At 38.2% G+C, this 22822-nt stretch overlaps 2 protein-coding genes across 5 annotated transcripts in view; one reads left to right on the top strand and one right to left on the bottom strand.

Moving 5' to 3' along the window:
* The window catches only part of Btg4 (BTG anti-proliferation factor 4), a 163860-nt gene that overhangs the window by 65462 nt on the left and 75576 nt on the right, over positions 1–22822 (top strand). Inside the window, exon 1 of one of the 3 annotated variants that reach the window (XM_063255739.1) lies at positions 19782–19908. The exons of the other annotated variants lie outside the window; for them this stretch is intronic. The gene's annotated coding sequence lies outside the window, so the exon portion shown is untranslated. Of the gene's footprint in view, positions 1–19781; positions 19909–22822 lie in introns of those variants that run through there. 3 annotated transcript variants of the gene reach the window in all.
* On the bottom strand, positions 784–20048 carry Hoatz (HOATZ cilia and flagella associated protein). 2 transcript variants are annotated; one of them, XM_063255740.1, is made up of 7 exons: positions 19963–20048; positions 17633–18099; positions 17074–17109; positions 16531–16601; positions 3779–3838; positions 3177–3229; positions 784–981 (listed from the first exon to the last, which is right to left on the bottom strand). In XM_063255740.1, the coding sequence occupies exons 2-7, from the start codon at positions 17859–17861 to the stop codon at positions 924–926; spliced, it is 507 nt and encodes a 168-aa protein (XP_063111810.1). In that variant the 5' UTR covers positions 17862–18099; positions 19963–20048; the 3' UTR covers positions 784–923. The 2 variants fall into 2 exon arrangements, with proteins under 2 accessions (XP_063111810.1, XP_063111811.1); XM_063255741.1 differs by lacking the exon at positions 3177–3229.

The raw sequence follows: 22822 nt of genomic DNA, 5'->3' as shown, positions 1-22822 counted from the left end.
TGTGCCAGAATCCTATGGTTAACCGCTAATACCCCTCTCTATTTCTTTTGGTGATAAGAGTTCTTACATTATGACTAGGCAGATCCATGTTCACCCCCATCTAGAAATTCTTTCCAGCTTCCTTTGCAGGTGGCATGGCCCTGTGATCTGACCACAAAGCACACTGGTGACCACTCCTCTGTTGGCAGTGTGGGTGGCAGCTGTATCTTATGGAGGTTATGCCTGGGAGTCTCAGTGAAGGCCAACAGCAAAGTGAATAGAAGTTCCCAAGCAGAGCTTCAAACACTGTTTGTGGGTGTATCACTGGGCAAGGCAGAAGGCACAATACTTAACTTCCTTTTTTCCAATATATAACAAAGGGCATAAACACTGCAAATGAGGTAGTTTGGCAATGGGATTATGTACCTGTTTGTAAAATGTAGGTATAGGAAGCTATTCATTTCTGTTTGTAGACATATTCTAGAAATGAGATAAACCAAATTTTGGGAAAAGATTTTTATTTAGGAAGACTATGTTTTTAAGACTTCTCTTTCATCCTTATTTTCTTATTATTTTTACTGACAGTGTACAAGTTGGGAACACATAAAACCTCTGATTCTGCTTATGTGATATTCATAATACAAGTAAAATATAAAAATTCTGGAAATATCCTTCAGATAAAATGATGGAACTTTGAGAATGTGAAAGTTGAGGGGGATGACTGTAGTGTGATGCCAGACACAGCAGTGGTGAACAGTAAATAAAACGGAGACACACTCAGGAATTGATTCAACCATAAACATCTGCATATTTAACTTTTATTTCTTAATCTATTTTAAAACGTGTTCAAAAGCTGGTAAAATTCCTAGAGACCTCAAATCTTTAATTTCTTTGTTTTAGCTTTGATCCTGATGTAAGCCATCTTCCACTATGAGTCAGTTAAATCAGTTCAAGGCTTTGACTTCTTCTTGGTCTTTTTTATCTGACTCCGATAACACTGGCCTGTTGATAGTAATATGAATCAGTACCAAATGTGTAATTGTGAACACAATGCAGTATTTAAAAAAATAAAAAAACCTCTCACAGCAAAAATTCACTATTTTGGAAATGCATTAGGTTTTGTAGCCAAGTATAAAATTGCACATGAGAGAAATGGTTATTATGCTGCAAAATGTGATTTTAAGAGCATGGGAGAACATCTCCTACCCTGAACACTTTGCTTGGCCAAGAGTCAAACTTTGAGGATTTACTTCATCATTGGTAATTGATTCTTTGGATCATTATTGTTCTTTCTACCCTGCCTTCTTAAAATGCAAAACTTTATTGATAGATAATAAATATGTTGCTATTCAAATGTAACACAGTGCGCTTTCCAGTTCTTTACGCTAGAAGGAGAAGCAGCTAAGCCTAAGAAGGTCCACTGAAGCAGGGGAATGTGCAGCTGCCTCTGTGCGGTGGGAGTGTGCGAGGGAAAGATGGAGGAGGAAGAGGCAAAGCTGAAGTAGTTTACAACTGTGTCTGAAGTATTGACAAATGTAAAGTGTTTATAAGTCAATGTATAATATAGAACATCAGTTTCTAAATTACCTAATGTGGAATTACATGATACTTTTGAACTAAAAATTTTTAAGCAAATATTTTCTGAATTCCAGTATGTAGACAGTGTGCCAGACACTTTGGGTGACTCAACTTCCCATTGGGTATGGGAGGTTACATTGTAGTTATAGACAAGACAGAAATATGTGAAATATCAAATAATATGAAATAATTAAACAACGGTAAAACATTATGATTAGGTGTAAAACATGATTAACTACCAAAAGTATGGTACATAAGTTAGCTGTAGGCAGTTCCGAGGCAAAACATGTTACTGTGAAATGGAATGAAATCCAGCAGATGGAGTAGAGGAAAGAATGAATATATTATAAAATATATTAAATAACTAAATATTTAAACTGAGAGAGCTATCTTCTTAAATCATAAAACAATGTTTTACTCTTAGGTGGACCAACATGAGTGGAAGCAGGAATATTTTGTAAAAACACATACAGAAATCTAAGACACTCAAACACATCTGTCTGGAACTATTCAAGCAGCAGTCTTCATTCTTTGGGTCAGGTAAATAAATCTTTTGATTGGGCTAGTTCTGTTCCACCCTTAGAAGCCAGCTAGCTAAAATACAGATTGCTTAACAGCACGTGGAGAAAATAGCTAGGTGATGAAGTGATTTTTTTTCTGGTACCAGGGATCGCACTCAGGACCCTGCTCTTGCCAGGCAGGTGCTGCTTACACCACTGAGCTGTATCCATGGCCCCTCTGTTCATATTTAAGTTTTAAAAATCAGCAAAGGCATATTTATTCTTCTTTAAGGTGATTACTTTGATAACAGTAAAGGGAGCCAGCTTCATTATCAGTGAAATCAGAATCAAAATTCTACTACTTATTCTAACTGTATTTCCCTGAACATAGTGTGAAAATAAATGTCAAATTAATGTTGAAGCTGAGGATTTAGCTCAGCGGCATAAGCACCTGACTGGCAAGTGCAAGGTCATGAGTTCGATCCCTGCTATCACTCCCACTCCCAAATTAATGTAGAGTTAGCCATGTTGGTTTTTAAGCATAATACAAAAATGGGGAGCTTTGTAAAAATTAAATGTGTTTTACTAATAATTAAGTGGTGATAGCTGATTTCTTTTAAACTCTTCCAGACTAGGTTTCAGGCCCTGTATTAACATTCCAGGGCAAGGCTATTAATTCATCACTCAGAGATAGACCTTTTGCTACATGAACTGAGTGATACATGCTGGTAGGGTCAGAGCTGTCATCTGTAAAGACCTGTTGGCATGCTAACTAAGGGTGGTGGGGCCACAGTGGGCAGGGAGGATGGAGCTCTGAGGCTTAGGGCAAGTGAGCACAAAGCCTGGATGACACAGGAGGGCAGAGAATGTGCGTCGTGTCTCCAGTTCGCACCGACTTTTGCTTGCATGTCTCACAGCTACACAAGTGGGTACACAGGCTTTCACATGCATGACAAGGGAGTTCCGTCAGAGCAAACAAGCTGCCAGAAAACCTAGTATGCTGGAATGAGGTTTTAGATCTGACAGTAGAAGACCAAAAAAAAAAAGTAGTGCTTTGCTTTTTTAGACCACAAACAAAACACAAAAACCAAAAAACCAGAATATCAGAACTAAACTTACTTTTTGTCCTGTACTTTTTCTTTAAGTTTATAAGGACGGGAAATCAATTCTTTCTAGAAAATCAGAAAGGAAAACTTACTTCTTGTGATCAAAATTTATTTGTTTGAAAAAAATTTAAGGTAAAATCATCACAAAGTTTGTAAAGATTAAATTGTCAAATATAGAAACATTGGATCAGAAATGTCTCAGATTAATGAATTTGAGTTGCATTCATGAGTGTGTGTATCCATATGTTTATACTGTGCTATTATTATTTTTATATGATTTGTCTGTCATCATTTAGCTTTTATTTTTGTATGATCTGGGAAAAGATTAATCATTGTAAAGCAAATACCGACACCGAAGTAGCCCTTATTACAGCATTACAATATGTAAACAAAAAACTGTACTGATAACAGCATCCCATGAAATTCCAGGAGAGCTGCAAACTGAGGAGATATTCTGGTTTCTCAAGGATTGACCTCCCCACCTTCTCCAGTATACAGGAGATTCCAGGGTAGGCTCTGAGGAGCTGCATTTAAGGGGTCTATCTGTGAGACCTCAGAAAACTTGCCAGATTCTCCTTTCAGATAGGTATATCCAGATGCCTCAGTTAGTCTTACCGAGATCCTTTCTTCTCTTTGTTTTCTTAAGAGTTGGAGAATCTCATCTCTCTTTTTAGCCTGTTTAAAGGGAAAAAATGTGAGTGAATGTTGATGCAATACTAATGTTATACCTCTGGAAAGTAGAATTCTTCCCTTTTCTTCTGGTACTGGCAGAACTCTCAAATATTTTTTACACAGTAGATTTATGCATTGTCATTTGCAGCACAATCTTCTTTTTATTACAGAGGAAGCAACTTTAAAACATAATTTGATTATGATAATGGGGAGCATTTTCTCCTCCATAATAACTTTCATTAAGACCTTTTGTTAACAACTTAGAAGTCTGACACCACTATGATTTCATTTTATCATCATGCTAAATTACTACTAGATGTAGGGTCAGCAGGCTCAGCTAGCACACCGCTATCTAAATCATAGTACCCAGGGCTGGCTGCACTTGCTTGCATATGAGAACAGAGCCTCTCATTTATCTACCAAGACATCCACATCCTCAGGAAAGTTTCTGAAGTGTAAACACTCTCTGTTCTCAGAGAAAATCTTATATTCTAATAGAAAATGTGTGCTATAGGGCTAGTCAGCAGGGGGAGTTAATTCAGACAGGGGTAATTTTGACTATCAAAATTAACTTATTTGATGATATCACACTGCACTGCAAAAAATGGTTAAGCGGTAAATAATAGTTATGCTATAGTGGTACTTATAAACTGAGATACTAAGATCGTTAATGTGAACTAAAATTTTTGGTTATCAATTAATTGTAAAATAGGCATTACATTCCAAATTTAAGCAGAACCAAGGTTCTGTAGCTTAACAGAGCTTGAGGATATTACGTTTTTCATTTTTTTGACGTTTCAGAATTTATTTTAAATTCTATGTTCATCATTAGGAGTGAGTTTCCTTATAGGGCCAACAGACAATTTTGGTTCTTATTTTAGATAGAATCTTAATGCTCAAAAGGTTTCAGTTCACTTGTATGTTATAAATTCAGTCTCTAGAAGGTAGAGAAGTATGACTGGGTGAAGGTAAAACTATCAGGAAAGAGTATTATATTTGAACTTGATTTCAAAAGCAGTATGCACTTCCTATCTTACTGACTTTGATAACGAAAATGCTTCAACTCTGAGTTTTATTCCAAAAATGACTGTTTTCTGTGTCTACTAACTAAAACTTGGTCTGTAGATTTCATGACTGCCTTTTGGTAAATTTATATCTACGATAGTAATAAGAAACAGAACATTTGGACTTCAAAAAATCTATACACTTTAAAAGGCAGACTGAATAATCAGTGAAAAGGCTTTCTCTAGTACTAATCTGACTAGTGCAGACCTAATTGCACTAGTCTATAGAATGCAAGCTGATATAGGATTATTTATATGAGGGAGTAAGAATGCTGACTTGCAGAAAAAGATGCTGATCTAAGCACTTTCCCATACTTCTTGGAAACTACTGGACCCTGGCTCAGTTCCCAGATCTGACATATATAATTTTCATCAAAAAGTTAGTTTATTAAATGAAAAAATATTAGTTATTATATAGCTGAGAGTCAGGATCATTTTTCTTAAATGTAGTTTTCAATAAAGTACAAATTTACATGTCATAAGGAAAATTGTGTTTTAGGGGGTTCTATTACAGATATTTTCTTTTTATGTTACATAATTTTAATAGAAAAATCAATAATAACTGTCCAAAGTACACAGCTCTGTTTTTGAAACATTTATACACATACACACTCACACAAATGCACGCAAGGCAAATATAGAAGTGATTTTTTCAGTCCTGGGGATTGAACCTCAGGCTTGCTCATTCCAGGCAAGTGACCCACTGTTGCGCTACATCCCTAGGCCTGTACAAGTGATTAAAAACCCTGTTTAACATTGCTTGAAAGGGTACTTAAAAAAAGACCAATGAGTGAGATTTGAATTTTAATGTTTAGAAAAATATGAGCATAAAATGAAGATTATGTTTTTAAGTTTGATAAAGCACACATACATTAGGGATACTTCTCTATCCCTATGATTAAATTATATGCTATGGACAATTCAGTCTTCAATGAAAACCAAAGGTTGTCCTTAGCAAACAAAAGACTATGATGAGTGGCTGAGTGAGACTGACTGATCTCTCAGCCTTCAGACATGTCTCTCCTCTCCTCCTCCTAAGGCTTAAACAGGAGGAGCTAGGGAGTTCCCCACAGAGGTGACTGTCAGATTTCCTCCTCTCTAGCCCAGAAAGTCACAGGCCTATTTGATAACTTCACTTACTTTTCTCAGCGGTGCCTCAAACTTGGTTAAGTCTCAATTGAATTTTTAGTTCCTCTTCCCAAAAAACTCAACACTTGACCTTCTTCTCATCGTATTCCTTATGTAAGAGAACGGCCCCATGTAGCCTGTTATACAAGCCAAAGTAGCTATGAGTTATCTTTGATTCCTTGTGTGCCTCACCTTCCATTTCCAATACATAATCTGCACCCTAGCTATTCACTTCCTAAATATCTCTCAAATTTATCTACCTCTTCGTATCCTACTGTCACCATCCGAATCTAAGCTACCATCACTCTCTCCTGGATGGCTGCAATGGTCTCTCCAGTCTGGTTTCCCTACTTCTGACACTTTCAGTCTGTTTTCCGTTTGAAGGTTCCTGATCTCTTTCGAGCAAATCTGATATTATTATCCCCCAACATAAAAACATTCTAGTGGCATTTTAATGTGCATATAATGACCTGACTTTCTTGTTGAATTTCCATATTGGCCATTTAGCGTCTGAGATGCACCATGCCTTTTCTAGCACAGGAATTTTGCACATTCTATTTTTACTGGCTGAAATACCCTCTTAATGTTCCCTCTAACTCCTTCTAGCCTAGTTAATGCCTCCCCTTCCTTCAAACCCTCAGAAAAATCCTCTGATTCCCTTGATTGAATCAATACTACCTGATTAAGTATTATCCTAACACCATGTAATATTTTTCATAAATATTTCTCTTCTGGTTACACAGCAAGTTTTATATAAGAGCAAAATTTGTACCTTTAAAATGCATTTTTTATTGTTCATCATTGTGCTTCAGTGCCTAGCATAATGTCTAGCACAGTGCACAAAGAAGTACTATAGAAATATCTGAATGAATTTTGCACAATTATTCTAAACCAGATTGTTTAGACATATTACCTCTGTAATGGTAATTCAGCAATTAGTCTTAACTTTCGATTCCATGATTCATCTTATTATTTGTGAGTCTTTTTGGCACTTATTGTTGAGTTTGACATTGCATTTTTTGGCTTTATCTCTATGCTACATACCTTGTTAAGCCTATGGAGAGTTTTCAGTTGCTTCTGGACAACATCCTATAAAGTACAGCTTAACCCCACAATCCAGTATTTCCATGGAAAGTTCCTGTATTTCTACAGTGAAATCTAGACAATGTCCAATTCAGCACATACATACTAATGTCTCAACTCACACCAACATCTATTTTATCTACTAGGAATATTTATGATAACAACCCAGAGATGCTAAGACACTATGCAAAAGATGAAACTACAGTAAATAACTTTTTTCCTTGGTGATTTTATTTTGTGCTATACAAATTTATCCTTCATAAGAAAAATTTCAAGTTTAGAGTAAATAATATCTGCATTTTTTTCTAATTGCTGAATTACCATTACAGAGGTAATATGTCCTTTCCCATAAGTTATTAAATAGAGTTTAGGTCAACAATAGGATCAATTGTAAATTGGTTTTTAAAAAGAAAATAAAAAAATAAAAATGATACAGAATTTCAAAACAAAATGATAGAAAATTAACAATGGTTATTATTTTTTGAAGATGGCATATTGCCATCTTCAAAACAGTTGCTTGGGTTACCAGATATAGGCATACAAAACTGATCAAGCAATATAAACACAACTGTTTCTTCCAGTGAACTGATAGAATAATACAATTATCATATATATATATATATATATATATATATATATATATTATGGATTAAAAACTGATGGTCAACTGACTTAATGCCAGCTGACTTAAATCATCATGGTGCCTAGCATAGATGTTCAACCTGAGGAAAGTTGTCAGCATAAATAGAGACATGGAGAAGGAGAAGGTAGGCATTGAGGCATTGAGGCATTGTGGGTTTTCCTACGTGTTGCTGTTTGAGCTGCTGGTTCTCCTGGAGAAACTCTGGTTCTTACATGGAGCATCGCTTCCTGGCTCCGGAGGGGAAGACGTGTGCTGCTTGGTCTCCAGGATGAACTCGTCACACTGGCTTCCTGGCATGTACTCGACTGTGCTTTTGTCGGAGAAGCTTGGGGCCGCTGTGTCCCTGGGGATGGCTGTGGTGCTTTTCAGGACAGTCCTGGTCTTTGCTTTGAATGTGACCTCTCGGCTCCAGCGTAGAACCCTCAACCTACCAGCACAGCTCCTTAACCCTGCTGGTGTAGACTTTCTAGCTTCCACCGCTGACGTTTGGGCCTTCCCAGCTCCGATCCATAAGAGATACTGGTGTGAGTCCTTCTTGTGGGTTCTGGATCTCCAGTTGGACTTGGGGGAGGCATTGTCCTGAGCTCTGGGTCTTCAGCTGGACTCATGCAGGACATTGCTGTGGGGTTCAGGCCCTTGGTTGAATATTCTATGTCTTTGGTGTTGTGGATAGATTTCCTGCAGTCCCTTGTGTTAACTCTGGGTGACCATCATAAAATAGTATAAATTCTATGTCCTGATTCTAATTGTTCTCTGTACAACCCTTGAATACAACTATATATATATATTTTTTTTTTCCTCCTCTCCTTTCTGCTTTCCCCCATCCCAGCTGTTCTTTCCTTTGAGCAGTTTTTTTTTTTTTTCCTTTCACAATATCTATTGTACCTTTTGGATCTTATTAACTATTTCATTTTCTTACATTAGGGAGACAATATGACGTTTATATATGCAAATCTGATTTATTTCACTTATGGGTATGCTCTCTAGTTGCATCTATTTACCTATAAAAGTCTCGAGTTTATCTTCCTTTGTAGCTGAGTAGTACTCCATTGTATAAGTATACCACATCTTTTTGTGCATTTCTCGGTTGATGGGCATTTGGTTTTTTCCAGATTTAGCTATTACAAATGGTACTGCTATAAATATGGGTGCGCATATATTGCAGTTGTATAATGTTTTTACTTCTGGAAAAATACCTACAAGAGCAGTAGCTGGGTGAGGTGGGACTTCTAATCCTAGTGTTTTGAGGACCCTCCACACTGGTTTCTACAGTGGCTACACCAGTCTACATTACGTCTGCTTAGAGTGCAGAAGGGTTCTTTCACCCCCACAGCCCTGCCAGCATTTGTCATGAGATGCTTTTTTTGATGACTACTGTTCTTTCTGGGGTGAGATGGAATCTCTGTGTTGTATTAATATGCATTTCTCAAATGACCAATGCTGATAACATTTTTTCATTTATTTGCTGTTTGAATTTCTTCATCTAAGAGGTGTGTATTCATCTCAGATGTCCATTTGTGGCTTGGGTCTTTGAATTTGGGGGGCCTGATTTATAAAAATTCTTTGTATGTTCTAGATAGAGGTTCCGTGTCTGAGGGGCGGTTGGCTAAAGTTTTTTCACAATTCATGGGTTTTCTTTTCACCCTGTTACTGATTTCTTTTGAGGTGCAAACACTTTTCTAATAAGATGAGGTCCCAGTTAGTGATTTTTTTCAAGTATTTTCCATGCAGTTTGGTTTTTCTTCATGAACTCTCTGTCTACCCCTATATTTTCAAGATTTTTACCTACTTTCTTTTCCAGTGCATTTAGTATTCAATATTTAGATCTTTGATCCATTTTAACTTTAGTGCATGGTGATACTCATGGGTTTAGTTTTAGTTTTTGGCACGTGGAAAGTCAGTTTTTCCAGCACCATTTTTGAAAAAGGTTTTCTTCCAATGAAAGCACTTGGCCCCTTTTTCAAAGATAAGGTGGCCAAGTGTGTTTGTAGTTGTCTTCATCTTCTGTTCTGTTCCATTGATCCTCAGACCTGTTTTGTCAGTACCATGCTGATTTTATCACAGTAGCTTTGTAGTATATTCAAGTCAAGGATAGTGATGCCTCCTGCCTTACCTTTGTTGCCTGGGATTGCCTTCCCTATTCTAGGTCTCTTTGGGTTCCATATGAATTGTAGCAATGTTTTCTCTAGATCTGTAAAGTATGCTAATGGTATTTTGATTAGCATTGCATTAAATCTGTATAACAGTTTTGGGAGTATGGCCATTTTTACAATGTTGGTTCTTCCTATCCATGAGCAAGGAATGTCTTTCCATTTTCTGTGATCCTCTTTGATTTCTTTTTTCAGAGTGCCATAATTTTCATTGTATAGATCTTTTACTTCCTTTGTTAGATTGATTCCTAAGTATTTAATTTTTGTGGGTGGTATTATGAAGAGTATTGTTTCCCTAATTTCTCTCTCAGTGAGTTTGTTGTGTACAGAAATGCTATTGATTTTTGAGTTTGATTTTTGTATCCAGCTATACTACTGAATTTGGTTATTAAATCTAGAAGTCTTTTAGTGGAGATTTTGGAGTCTTTGATGTAGAGTATCATGTTATCTGTAAATAATGATAATTTCACTTCTTCTTTCATTTCTCTCTCTTGTCTAATTGCTCTGTCCAATGTTTCCAGAACTATATTGATTAGGAGTAGTGATAGTGGACATCCTTGTCTTGTTCCTGATTTTAGGTTGAAAGCTTTCAAATACTTCCATTTAATATGATGTTAGTTTTTGTTTTTTCATAGATGGCTCTTATCAGATTGAGATAAAGACCATCTACTCTGATTTTCTGTAGGGTTTTTAAAATCATGAATGAGTGTTTATCAAAATTTTTTCTGCATCTATTGAAATAATCATGTAATTTTTGTCTTTGGCTCTGTTGATATGGTCTATTACATTTATTGATTTGTATATGTTGAACCATCTCTTCATTCCAGGGGTGAATCCCACTTGGTCGTGGTGTATAATCTTCTTGATGATTTGCTGCATTCTGTTTGCCAGTATTTTATTGAGGAATTTTGCATCAGTATTGATTAGAGAGATTGACCTATGGATCTCTTTTTTGGTTGGGTCTTTCTCTGGCACTGACATCAGGGTAATACTTGTCTCCAGGAATGAGCTAGGGAGAGTTGTTTGCCTTTTAATTTCTTTAAAGATTTTGAGGAGTATTGGCATTAAATATTCTCAAATTTCTTTTTTTATTTTAAAGAGAATAAAGCAAAATAAAACAGAACAAAACCAATCAAAACAGTAGAATGAAAGCATTACAGGACTTCAAAACAAAGTAATAAAGAATCAACAGTGGCAACTATGTCTCTTGTTTTCTTCAAAATAGCTGTCCATACCTTCACATATAATAAAATCAAACAAAACAGAATAAAGCCAATCCAAACGAAAGAATCAAAGCATTACAGGACTTCAAAACAAGATGATAGAAAATGAACAGTGGTCACCACAATGTCTCTCATTTTCCTCAAAATAGCTGTCCATATCATTACACACAAAGTCAAATAACAAAACAATAAAACAAATCAAAAGATGAAAGCATTATAGGACTTCAAAACAAGATGATAGGAAATCAACAATTGCCACCATAATGTCTCATTTTCTTCAAAATATTCATCTATATCATCACACATAACAAAATTAAACAAAACAGAATAAATCCAGTCCAAACAAAAGAATGAAAGCATTTTAGGACCTCAAAACAAATCAAACAATGGAAAGAGATAACTTGGTGTTCACACTATGAGTCCAAACCATTTTATCCAGGAGTTTAATCTCTAGTTGCCTTCATTTACCCACAATAGCCTTAAAATTATCCTACTTTATAGCTGGGCAGCTTTCCATGGTATGAAAATACCATTTTTCTTATGTATTCTGCAGTTGGTGGGCAAGTCATTCTTGCTTTTTTTTTTTTTTTTTTGGTCTTATGTCACATGGAACAATTGTTTTCTCTTCTTTGATGTTCAGTCTATGAATTTCCTTTTGAGTTAAATGTGTTTCTTGTACACAGTATATTGATGGACCTTGTTTCTTGATCCACTCTCTCTGTGTTTCTTTTTATTGGTAAATTGAGGCCATGTATATTAATAGTTATAAGTGGCATGCATTGATTCCTCTCTGATCCTGCTGTTGGCCCCTCACTTTCCTGCTCTGTTCAGTGGCCTGTCCTGTTTGGCCATCCTCCTCAGCTGCAGTCCCTGGAACCATGGTCATCTTTATCTCTCTCCAGAAGATCCTTCAGCACCCTCTGTAGGGTTGGTTTGGTGGTCATGAATTCCTCTAGCTGTTCTTTATCATGGAAGTATCTTATTTTTCCATCAATTTTGAAAGTTTTGCAGGCTACATCAATCAGGGTTGGAAATTGCTTTCTTTCAGGATTTGAAACACTTCACACCAAGCTCTTCTTATTTACAGAAGCTTTGTTTCCATTTTTTGCTTCTTTTCCCATTTTTTCTTTTCCTTCCTTTCCCTTCCATTCCCTCCCCTCCCCTCCCCTGCCCTCCCCTCCCCTCCCTTCCTTTCCCTTCCCTTCCCTTCCCTTCCCTTCCCTTCCCTTCCCTTCCCTTCCCTTCCCTTCCCTTCCTCCCCTATTTTCCCTTCCCATTTAAAAATTTTCTTCCTATTTCACAGTATCTCTTATCCATTGTGGTCCTTATTTACACTTCCAGTTTTTCACACCAGAGAAAGGATGTGGTATTTACATGTGTGGCTCATTTATTTCACTTAAGAGTACGGTTTCAAGGTGCATCCATTTACCTAGAAATGTCTCCAGTTTATCTTTCTTTAAGACAGTAGTACCCTGTTGTATAAAAAAATCCCACATAATCTTTATCCATTCATTGGTTGATCGGCATTTGGGTTGTTTCCAAGATTTAGCTATTATGAATTATGTTGCTGTAAACATGGATGTGCATATATCACTGTGGTATGATGTTTTTAATTCTTTCAGGATGATAGCAAAAAGCAATAGCTGGGTTGAATAGAACCTCTTGTTTTAGCTTTTTGAGGAATCTCCACACTGATTTCCACAGTGTTTGCTCCAGTCTACATTCCCAGCAAGAGTTGAAAGGGGTTCTGTTTTCCCCACAACTCTGCCAGCATTTATTGTTAGTTATTTCTTGATAGCAGCCATTCTTTCTGGAGTGAGATGGAATCTCAGTGTTGTTTTAAATTACATCTCTCAAATGACCAGTAATGTTGAACATTTTTCTTACACTTATTTCCCATTTGTATTTCTTAATCTGAGAAGTGTCTGTTTATTTCAGATGCTCATTTTGTAATAATCAACTAATATTTTGACACAAAAGATGACCTTCTATTATCAGACATCCTGGCAGTGATGTAAGAATTTTAATTTTCTATGCCTTTGGCTCCTAGAAGCTGACACAGTGATTTTAAGAACCTCTTTCAATACTCTGAAAATTTAGGATAATAGATAATAATGTTTAGAAGTTTTCCACTTTTATGCCTCAGGGCCCAAAAATACTTTCATGAAGCTTCCAAGATTCTTCTCCTAAGGATGTCACCATGACATGATGTGTTTGTAGTTCAAGGAAGTGCCATATAACAAACTTGAGAAAGCTTCTGCCATGGTCAGTATAGGTTATATAGGATGCACAACGGCAGACTCAAATTTCATTCCCAATAAAGAGCCTACTAAAGTTGTTGTTCTGTAGATTTTACACTGTCCTTGGAAGAGGTTTTGTTTCCTATTCACTAATGTTGAAACTTCAATTCAGATGGACCATGTTTCCAAATGTGTCATATATATGTATATATGTGTATAAATATGATTTATATATATGAATGATTGCTCTGACCTTCTTTCTTCCCTCAGCAAATGAATTATTTATAATTCTTTTCATAAGGAGATAATCAGCTAAAGAGGTTTCTTAAAGGTGGTAAAACCAAAAAGCAAATTAGTTTTATGATTTCAAAGAACTAGCTGACTATTCATTTATTATAACGTTTTCAGACTACTTTAGAACTCTCAAAGGAAGAATAATGGTCCAGTATAGTGCTATAAAGTTGCCTTTTTGGACATAGTAAGCTGTTTTATTTTGACAGGCTCAATTGTTTTTGATTTCCTGCCACAGATATCCATCACAGAAATAGTAGATGTGATTAATAGCATTTTGCCCATTAACTAAAAGCATTTATAATGTATACCTAGAAGACATTAAGGCTTAAAAAAGCTTTAACAACTGAAAAGTCAATATCTATCACAGAAAGAGGGCTATAAAGACACTCTATAAAGAGATGAATTCTAGATTTTCTTTAATTTCAAGGAGAATGTGGATTAATAAACCCCAGGAAAATTTATGAGAAATGGTTTTCCCCACTTTAAGATGAAAATTATGTCTGGAATGTACTTACAATATATATGTCTGAAACATTTACAAGATGCTCTTCTCTTAAATAGATCATTGTAACTGTTCTATTGCTAAAAAAGTTTCCCTCTCCCCCTCCCTTTACTTTCTAATATCAAGTTAAACATTATAGGATGATGTAAAAGGGAGCACTGCAGACTTGGAAAAGCATGGCATCCAGAATAAAGTGTTTCCGTGACTAAGGAAATCACATCTCCTCCCATCATATCCAGATCCATGAAGTAAAAGTAACATTGAGAAAAAAGGAGATATGCTAACAGATTAGATTTGGGGATTATGTTTTGCAAAAGTTACGATTTTAGAAACATTTTTCCAGATGAAGCAATGTAGAAAATGCTACCCAAGCTTGAAATATTACAGGACTGAGATTGTAGCTCAGTGATAGAGTACCACTCCACATATATGAGACCTGGGTCCAATGCCCAGGACTAGACAAACATATGCACAAACAAGAAAACAAACCCAAATTGAAATGTCACTGTATAAAACATTCATTGTCCCATTAATTAGTTCAACTATGCATTCATTTATTCAACCAGCAAATATATTTTGAATCTCAGTAACCAGAAAGCCATTGAATTAAGCAAATAAGACATAACTCTGTCCTTATAGAGGGCATTTCTTGATAGATTTATTGGCCAGGTGTTTATATACTTAATATCAACTCTATGAGGTATATTTTATAAATTGTTTTTTCCTTTAATATTTGAGGAAACTGAGCACCACAGGGGTTTAACACATTGTTCAGCTTTAACACAAGCCTACAAAGCTGTGAGTTAAACTAAACCTTTCCTCTTTTTAAATTGATTGTTTTGGGCATTTTGTTATACAAAGGAAAGCAAACACAGCAGTGTTTGTACTATATTGTACCAATTTTTTCCCCTGTATACTTAGAAGTCATAGTTTAGTTGATATTCTGTTTCCTGTTGGATTATTGTTTTGTTAGGCCTCTTAACCTTCTATCTTAACAAACAGAATCATCTTCTGCATTGCACTGTAGTACCCCATGGCTTAATGTGCAATTTGACAAATATTGTACATAGATATAGCAAAAATATAGTTTCCATATTTATCACTTCAGTAACACATATGGGAAAGAGTAAGCGGAGTGTTTGTAGTACATACAGGAAAGAGAAAACAATGTGTTTTGGCCTAAGTGATTGAGAACCAATTATATTGAGAGAGAGACAGAGAGAGACAGAGAGAGACAGGAACATATGGGAAGAGAGAAATTGGTAGACTAGTCAGGTTTTGGTCAGAGTGAAAAGGAACTCAAACGTGCTGAGCAATTCCTCTTGATCCTGTAGGAAATGGGGAGCTATAAAGGACAAAAAGTACCAGTTCCACTACCAGCACCAGTGCTAGAACAGAAAAAGAAAAATGTCCATGTATGAATTTTCAGTACAGGAGCCAGAGATTTAGCTTAGCAGCACAAGCACCTGCCTGGCAAGTGAGAGGTTGCAAGTTTGATCCCTGGTACCCACCCCAAATAAAAAACAGAAAACAAAAACAAAAAACCAACAACAAAAACAACAAATTTTCAGTACACAATATCCTCAAAAGAGAAGAAAATGCTATTTTTAATCACTTAATTCACTTAAAGGAATTACCAGTTATCCACAAAGTGAATTACTGTGATCAGCAAACTTAAATGCATTGTTCTGTAATTATGTAGAATTCCTGATTCATTCTTCAGAGCTTGCCAATCACCCAGTGATTAAAGACATTAGGCCAAAACAAATCTATCTTTGCTTGAATACAAAGGAACAATATCTTTTCTTGTATAGGAACAATTACAGGAATAGCAGTTAATCCATGAAGCAAACAAAATGTTGCTATAAATCACTGTATTAATTGCTGAGTTAAAGGCCTATATCATGGTAAGTGGACAGGAATGTTGCCAAAAAGAGCCATGTGCTTAGTTGATTTGACTACTTGAGTCAAAACAGGCCTATGACAGACTCATTCGATTCGTTTGATTTTTAGCCAATTAAAACAAACCAATTCTGTGTGATTTTTGCTGTTCTTATAATATTTTTGTTCTTAGAATAGTATATATAGTTGGGATGTTATTAAAAACTGTGAATCTTTTTCCATTTCTCTCTGATTCTATTGTTCCTATACATTCTTGGACTTGTGCAGACACTGAGGTTAACTTTAATAGAATTTTAAAATTTTTCATTAAAATTATAATAAAAGTTTTTCTATGCTAATGCACCAAAAGTAGCATATTTTTATATATGTAAGTTAAGAAGAATATCTTTTAACACCCATAAATAATTTTTAATTAAGGATTACCTAGAAATTTAATGAAAATCCTATTCATGAAATTTTGGCCTACCTTTTGGAGATACTTTTGTTTCTCCTCAGCTTCCTGAATCCTTAGGGCTTCAGCAATAAAATCAGCACTCTCTAGAGGAAATAAAGCCTGACTCAGTCTAAAATTATTTTATCATGATTTTGTGATAGCATTGATATAAAATTGGGTAAAGGTTAAAAGTGTAGGGAGGTAAACACAAATGCATACGATGTCATGAAATCTTACAACTGGATTCATAAATAATTGCAAACAATTAATTAGCAATAGCAGGAGGGACCCTCTAACCTGTTTAGATTATAAGTAAACCTCAACAGAGACAAGAAAATGTCTTTAAAGGAAACATAAGTATAGAATCAGAGATTCTAATGTCTACGTTTGCATTCGACCTATTACAGAAATTTAAGGATTGTTCTATGGATAACCTAGTGTGATCCCTAGGCAAGATCTTATGTGTGCAATTCAGAATATTATGCCAAAAGGTAGAGTTGTACCTTTGTATTTATTAACTCTTTTCTGAAAAACCTAGGAATTCAGATGTTGAAAGGCATTAATCTTGGTACTTACCGTTCGTCTCAAAAGGAGGCTGAATGCCACTTTTCTCTTAGATGTAGAAAGGGGAAGAAAAGACAAGACATAACATTAATGCCATTTGAACTTTCTATACCTATTAACATAACAGTTTTCACATCCCAGATCTCCTTAAGGGGTTAGCAGTCAAGGAGCTGGGTTCCTAAAGTTAATTTGCCTTCCATTTTCTCTAGGGCAAGTTTTAACTCAATTACGTAAACTACTGTCCTTAATGTCCGGCATATACCATTTTCCTTAAATTGATTATTCCACAGTTTCCCAAATAAATATAATTTAAGGGACATGTAAGGTGTATTTTTAGACAGAAATACCTCTACTCTTTTTTTTTTTTTTTGAGGGTGAAGGATTGCTGAAAAGGTTCAGGAATGTTTACACAGAATGTGTTTGTGCTATTACTATTAGTGTGTACCTTTCAGACATTTGAGGCTTATTTTAGATTTAGGTTAGGCAGTTTCTTCCAGGAGATCTAGTATCTTTCCAGTTGATTGTAACGCAGGAGAAATTAGCCACCAGGGGGTAGCTGTTTTTTACGTACCTGAGCCAGTAGTACCCTTAGAGCACCCTGCAACAGGCAAACGCTGACTGCTGGCTTTTGTCAGCACCAGCTGAGATTCGTTAGTGGGATACATCGACGCTCTGAGCCAGAACTGCTTAGCCAAGTTGTAATCTTGTTCCGAGCAGCCAGCAAACACTAGTAATCCTGGAGGGCAAATTTCAGTGTTGTGTGTTTCAAAGTTGATGTGGGAGCTGGGCCCCGTTTCCATGGCAACTAGGACGCTTCTCTACGCTCCTTCGCCCCTCCTTTCAGCTCAGTTCCAAGAAGCTAGAAGCTGTGGCGGGAGGGTAACAGCCACCGCCGGAGGCCCATAGTTTCTTCTATAGGTGTTGGGGTTACCACACGCTGAAGCCCAGTTCGGTGCTGTCAGCAGGTGCAGGGCTGGCTCCGTTTTGGAGTTTGAGCCTTGGAGTCCATGGGCGGGTCCAAACAACTTTCCGCTCCTCCTGTCAGAGTTAGTGGGGGCGCACTTTAGCATCTTATACAACTTCAGCCTTTCATTTGCTCCCACACCCACCAAAAGATATTTGAACAAACTTTAAATTTCTTGGCTCCATGGCCTCAGTATCACCTTCCACACAGGTCTGTGGCTCAGCACTCACTAGTGTGGATATTCTGAGTCCTGTAATCAAGGAATTCAAGGAAGCCCAGAGGAGCCAGAGGTTGGAACTGGTCCTATAGGTACTTATGTATATAGTTTGATCCCTTCTCCCTCTCATCTTTTATAATAAATCTTAGAACAAGCTGCATTTAAATTGTAACTGCATTTAGTAATCATTTCTACCAAAAGTTGCGTACAGTGCAAAAGTTTTAAATGATTACTTAAAATGATATATCTAATGAGTGCATGGAATTCTTTTGTGAAAAACTTTACTGCTGCATACTTATAGTAGCATTAACAAGTGTGAATGGCTTTCCCAGATTTTTTAAAATTTAGGAAAAATTTAACCATTTCAGAGACTTTAAAAAAATTGTGATTGCTGTGGCAGGAACTATGATGGCCACCATGAAGCCAATTGAAAGGAGCTGGACACATGGCAATAGCCACAATTGATGTCTGCATTGCACTTTATTTTTTCAAAATATCACTAACAATATCACAGAAAGTTCAAAGACTGACAATCACAGGTTTTTATTACATATCATGTTAGCTTAGGAAAAATTTACATTCTCCTAATATATCTAAAAATTATTTTGGTTAAGACCCTGAAGGAATATTGAAAAATAAATACACGTATATTTAAACAGCTAAATGTTGGCTTTTCTCTTGGCTGAGCAAGTAATAGACAAGAGGATAGTATCAGCATATTCTGAAAGCCCTCTCCCACACACTAATGTTAAATAAGCGGCCCACTTCGATGAATCTCAGTCTTTTTACCTGGCCGTGTGGTTAGTGATTGGTACTATTAGCAATCAGCTAACTACACTGCCTAGTAACTAGACTAAACGAAAACAAAGCACAAAAACCCCCAAACTGCATCCGCAAGCTGGTGCCTCCATACGTAGTGATGGGCAAATCGTGGGCTAAGTTGGCGTCTTGGTGACTCCTAACTAGTAAGAAATAAGCATAAGCTCCCCGCAGCGCGCGGCAGTGACTGTTACAAAGGAGCTTTTCGCTTAGCTTTCTCGCACGGCTCCTAGAGGAGACCGAAGCGCTCGGCCGCGTCCGGGCCAGCAGGCGGCGGGGTCCGGGGTTTACTCTCACTCTGACAACGTGCTCGTGACAAACGCTGACGCAGCACCGCTCCCGGCGCAGCCTCGTCCTCCCGGACTCCGCAGGGCGGAGACGATGCTGTGCCTTGTTTTGATGGCAGTGGAGTTAGTGATTGTAAGCACAACAGCACAATCAGCTAATTACACTGCCTACAAACCGAGCACCGGCGCCCCCGCGGCAGCTCCCGGCAGCTCTGCGGAGTCAAGGTGGCGCCCCGCGCGGGCGGGCGGGCGGGCCGCGGTCTGGACCCCAGCCGACCCCAGCTGCCGCGGACGCCCGCCCGTGGGGTGGCGGTGCGGGGCGCGGGGCCCTGGGCGCACTCTCCCCAGGACGCCTCCGGGCTCCTGGGCACCCCGCCCGGCCGCGCCCGCCACCGGCGAGGAAACCAACGGCCAGGGGCGGCGCGGCCCGAGGTCCCGCATCCCGGGCGGCGCCCCGACCCCGGGCGACCCCGGAGCGCAGCGCCCCTCCCCGCCGCCCCCGCACTCCCAGGGCCCACGCCTCAGGTCCCCTGTCCCCTTCGCCTCTTCCTCCACGCCAGGTATGGCTCGCCTCAAAAAACTTGTTTAGTTCCCAGCCCAAACCCTCGAGTCACCCTCTCAACCCGGCGCAGCTCCCAGTGGCCGTGGCCGTGGCCGTGACCGTGCCGGCCAACCGCCCTGGAACCCCGCGGGCCGAGGGGGCGGGGCGGCGCGAGCGGGGGCGGGCGCGGGGGCGGGCGCGGGGAGGCCTGGGCGCCCCGGGGGGCCGGGGCCGAGGCGTAGGGGTGCGGGCCCCGTGCTGGACAGCGTCCCCGCCCGGTGTAGCTGGGGCGGGAGCTGCTTCCCTCCCCCGCAGTCCTCAAGGAGCCCCACATGTGTCCCCTCCCCCAATTCGCATGCCAGTCTTCACCCCAGTTTCCATGTTCTGCTCAGGGAACCGAGCTTCCCAGGTACTGCAGACGAAGGGTTGGGCTTCACAGAGAAGCAGGCCTCCAAGGCCTCTGCGTGCCCTTGAGAGACCCATCGGCACCCGTGTTCCTAGGTCTTTTGTGCTTACTGTCTTGGAAACCTGCCTGGGCAATGCGGGCTGAATCTTCTAGTCATAGCGGGCCAGCCAGGTGGTCGGTTGGAGCAAAGTGTGGTCCTCTTGAGATTAAAGCTGCAGCTCTTAGTCTCGAGGTCGGCCTTAGGCAAAACGATTCCGATTCCTACTTCCTGCACATATTTAGTATATGGTCAGCACCTAAGGACATTTATTCTACTCTTTATTACTACAGTCTAAGACAGTGCTATCAAGTGATGACCATTATTTACCACTCAAGACAACATGTAAAAATTACTAAATTGGGTGTGCTCTATTAGGAGAAATAGAAGGAGGGTTGTCAGAAAAGGTTCCTCCAGATGAGATTTGAGTAGGTCCTTGAAGGAAAAGTAGAGTCAGATATTCAGGGTGAGGTCCGTGAAGGTCTGGGAAACAATGGCTTGTGACAAATTTTTCTTAGTTTTACAACTGATGATGTGGTTGTGTTTGTATTTGGAATAAAATGGCCAAAGGGGACAATTACAGATGATTGCTGGGTGAACCCTGGCAATCATTCTTTCCTTTACTTAGCTTGCTTTCTCTTCTTTTCCTTTAATAGAAGAGTGAGGAGGAGGTATTTTCTGATTACCCTCTAGGATTCAGTTGGAAATAGTTCCCTTCCCCAAGAATAGAGTCATGGTTCACCCAGTTTTGAGCATTCATTGTTGACCCTTAAAACTTAGTTCTAAATTATTTTCCATAAAGGAAAACTTACTAACTATAGGTTGATTCCCTAAAACCAACACATAATTTCAAAGATACTGCTAGTAACAGGATAGGGGCAAGACCTTCCAGACCATTCTATTTCCACAAACTATTAATGCGAGAAGATGAGTTTGAGTAGGTTGACAGAACTAGTTTTGGATATGAAAAATAGAGCATATTTTTACCAAAGGCATAGATTGTTCTGCACACACCGAAGTGAAGAGTAAAAAATCAAAGTGAAGTAGAAAATATTAATTTAAAAATTAAATTGTAAAGGACAGATCGTTTGCAAATAACTATTCATCTTACATATTTGGCATAATGTTGTAACATATATAAGTTACTCACACTCATTCAAATATACATATGTAGGGGGCTGGGAATATAACTCAGCCAGACAGTGCATGCCTGGCAGGTGCAAGGTCCTGGTTCCATTCCTGGTTCCATAAAAAAACAAAATCCCCAAATATACATATGCAAATAAAACAAGCAGTGAAACAGCCTTTATCCATAAATAAAATGCAGACCTTTAAATTTCATGATCATTCAGAAGCAATAGTGCTCTTTCAAATTGTTAGTCATTTTTAGCCAATAAAATATCGGATGCTTTTTTCTATTTGATTTTTTTATTATTAGTTACATCTTAAATAATCTTACCTGAGCTGGATTGCTGCCATCCAGAGCAGTGCCTTGGTGCCTTGAAAGTTAGATTTTTAAAATTTTCTTCAAAGTTAATGAAAAGCAAACATACATAAAAGTCATCAAGATGCACAGTCTACTGAAATAATTTTTTTAAAATGCACTTTATTTTGTATGTAGTGCAACTGAAAATGTCAAAAAGTGTGTATGGCCTAGTTCTGTTTGGAAAAAAAAGAGAATGCTTGTTCTTATGATTGCTGTTGATTTGGCCTGCAGTTACTAGAGAAACTCCAAGGGTCTCCATGCCTTTATGGTTCATGTCTAGGCATGCCTGGAGGCCAGGGCGACGCATGACTTAATCTAAGTAAGAATGCTCCTGGTGTTAAAAATGCCCCAACGGAACATTGCATTTGTTTTAGACACACCAGGAAGGGCCCTTTCAGGAGAATTGTTTACCGTTTTAATTTCTAGGCTTTTGGTGATCAGGGAGATGAAGAGGAAGTTCTAAGGAGATGAGGTGAGGCTGGTGATTAGGGGAAACAAAGGCAACTATCAAAAACAAATGTCTCTACTTTAGCTGTGGAAAATGCATATTGGCTTAATTTACCATTTCTAGATAAAAGACAAAATTGAAAGGAGTTGGGAATAACAAATGGTGGAAAAAATGCACTCCTTCCCTTCGAGACACACAAATGCACCATCTGAACATCTGCTGTCCTCTGGGACTTTTGAAGGGTGTCCCGAGACAGAAGTGAAGAGTGAGACTGATTAGAAATTACTGTATCGGACTTCAGCAGCTTCAGAGAAACCCTGTTTTAAGTGGGTATTTCCCCTTGGAAAACATAAAGCCACATTTTGGTTTTTATGTAGCTCATCAAATGTCAGATTAATTTATTAACATTCATGATAATATACTAATACTAGTAGTTTGTATGTTGGAGCAACATTAAGTTGAAGTTGATTTAGTGTGTTTGAAAAGCTGAAAACAAGTGAATCTCTTTAGTCATGAGAGGAGATTTTTATTTGAACTAAAATGAATTGCCAGCAGT

Source organism: Cavia porcellus, unplaced genomic scaffold (genome assembly GCF_034190915.1).
Source record: "Cavia porcellus strain 051 isolate PalLab524CR breed Dunkin Hartley unplaced genomic scaffold, mCavPor4.1 scaffold_9, whole genome shotgun sequence".
NCBI classification, from domain to species: Eukaryota; Metazoa; Chordata; class Mammalia; order Rodentia; family Caviidae; genus Cavia; species Cavia porcellus.
The sequence above is the reverse complement of the archived record's forward strand: the minus strand, read 5'-3'. Positions and strand labels throughout refer to the sequence as shown.

Bases quoted from the DNA above. Each gene is read 5' to 3' on its own strand.
- Hoatz (XM_063255740.1), bottom strand. From the start codon at position 17,861: ATGGAAACGGGGCCCAGCTCCCACATCAACTTTGAAACACACAACACT. The intron at 17,110-17,632 runs GTACGTAAAAAA...TCTACATCTAAG, and splicing joins TAAGGGTACTACTGGCTCAG to AGAAAAGTGGCATTCAGCCT. The intron at 982-3,176 runs GTAAGTTTAGTT...TACTATCAACAG, and splicing joins GAAAAAGTACAGGACAAAAA to GCCAGTGTTATCGGAGTCAG.